At 39.7% G+C, this 1,474-nt stretch overlaps 1 protein-coding gene across 1 annotated transcript; it reads left to right on the top strand.

The window, feature by feature from the left end:
• Nucleotides 1–844: 844 nt before the first annotated feature.
• Nucleotides 845–1,066, top strand: Smp_119730 (hypothetical protein; the record flags this gene model as incomplete). The annotated part of the gene is made up of 1 exon (XM_018792592.1): nucleotides 845–1,066. One exon carries the CDS (start codon nucleotides 845–847, stop codon nucleotides 1,064–1,066), a length of 222 nt encoding a protein of 73 aa, XP_018644608.1.
• Between the last annotated feature and the right edge of the window lie 408 nt (nucleotides 1,067–1,474).

Below are 1,474 nucleotides of genomic sequence, written 5' to 3'. Positions count from 1 at the left end.
CATATGTATCTGGTGCCCTTTTGTACCAATATATATGTGTTTAAATAAATAAATAAATAAATAGGTGGATCCTCCACATCCACCAACCCGGTTAAAGAGCCGGACATTCGCTTTTCGTCCTCTCAATTTCGTAAACAACACCGGTGCCACGAAAAGGCAGTGAGTAGGACTTCCCTGGCAGAGGCTATATATTCGCGTGGCCATATGAGGGCATCTCGAGAGGGAGAGCGATCTCTCCCCACTCTCGGCCGTACCAGGGCATTTGGGGGCAATGTCTCTACTGCCTTAGATAATTAATTGGAAGTTGTCTTATTTCTCCTTCCACTCACTTCATCGACTGTTTTTTCTACATTTATCTATCAAAAATCAAAGGGTGCTTACAGTGAATGAATGTTATGTTTGACACCTTTGTTATTTGCGTGAACTAGTTGACTAATGTCATATTTTAGTGAATTCAAAACGTTTGGTTTGTAGTAGGACGTCGTTTTATTATGTAGTCTGAATGTAATGAGTTAATTGTTGCGATCAATGCCTTACTGAGCAAAACTAGTAAAATTGTGAATTATGTATAGATGAAACATTGGAGTTTAATATTTCTGCAACAGTCAAATAGAAAACATCATTGAACGTCACGATTCTTTACCCAAAGGCAATTTCGGCATGTGTTGGTTTTTGTTCAGGCCTAATACATATTTTATGATCATTGGTATAATACAACAGTCTTGTAACTAAAAAATAACGTTATTCCTATGCATTAATTCTGATTTTATCATACTAATTTTCGGACATTTATTCATACTTTTCTCTGTAAAAGATTTTTGAAGGGTATGGAACAACGGAAACAATGGGAAGCATCACTTTAACATCGGTCGGAGAGTACCGTTTAGGTACTGTCGGTGGTGTCCTATATGGTGTGGAACTGAAACTTGTTGATGTCCCAGATTTGGATTTGGTTGTATCACGTGATGGAAGGGGCGAGGTAAGATTAATAAATTATTGGATAATAAAGTTCATTGGTATATTCTGCTTAATTGAGAATACTAGGGCGAAGAAATTTTTTATTTGAATAACTTCATAACCAGAGCATTTACAGTTATAAAGCCATAATCATGACGATCTCAACAACCAAAATGTATCGAAATACATCCATATGGCCAACTGTATATACCCACTGCCTTCTCGCAGTGGGAATGTTATTTGCGAAATTGAGACAACGGTTTGGTGGGTTCCGATAATCTAGCAATGCTGCCTTCCCACTAGGAGGGGTGCGGTTAGAAAAAGTCGACCCTAAAAATGCACACCTCGCCTTATCCCACGGATTTCCGTCTCCGGCGGTAAGGTCCTTTGAGGAACGGAGCTAACGCAAAAACTACCCATAAAATGGTCGTGTGTGACCGACCTCAAGCAGTAGTCCCTTGGGCTTTGCGGTCACGCTCCCAGGTCGTTAAGACCGTCACTAATCCAACTTCTTTCT

The sequence above is a fragment of the Schistosoma mansoni genome (assembly GCF_000237925.1).
Source record: "Schistosoma mansoni, WGS project CABG00000000 data, supercontig 0246, strain Puerto Rico, whole genome shotgun sequence".
In the NCBI taxonomy this organism is placed as follows: domain Eukaryota; kingdom Metazoa; phylum Platyhelminthes; class Trematoda; order Strigeidida; family Schistosomatidae; genus Schistosoma; species Schistosoma mansoni.
Note: the sequence above shows the minus strand (reverse complement) of the source record. Positions and strands in the feature narration are given on the sequence as shown.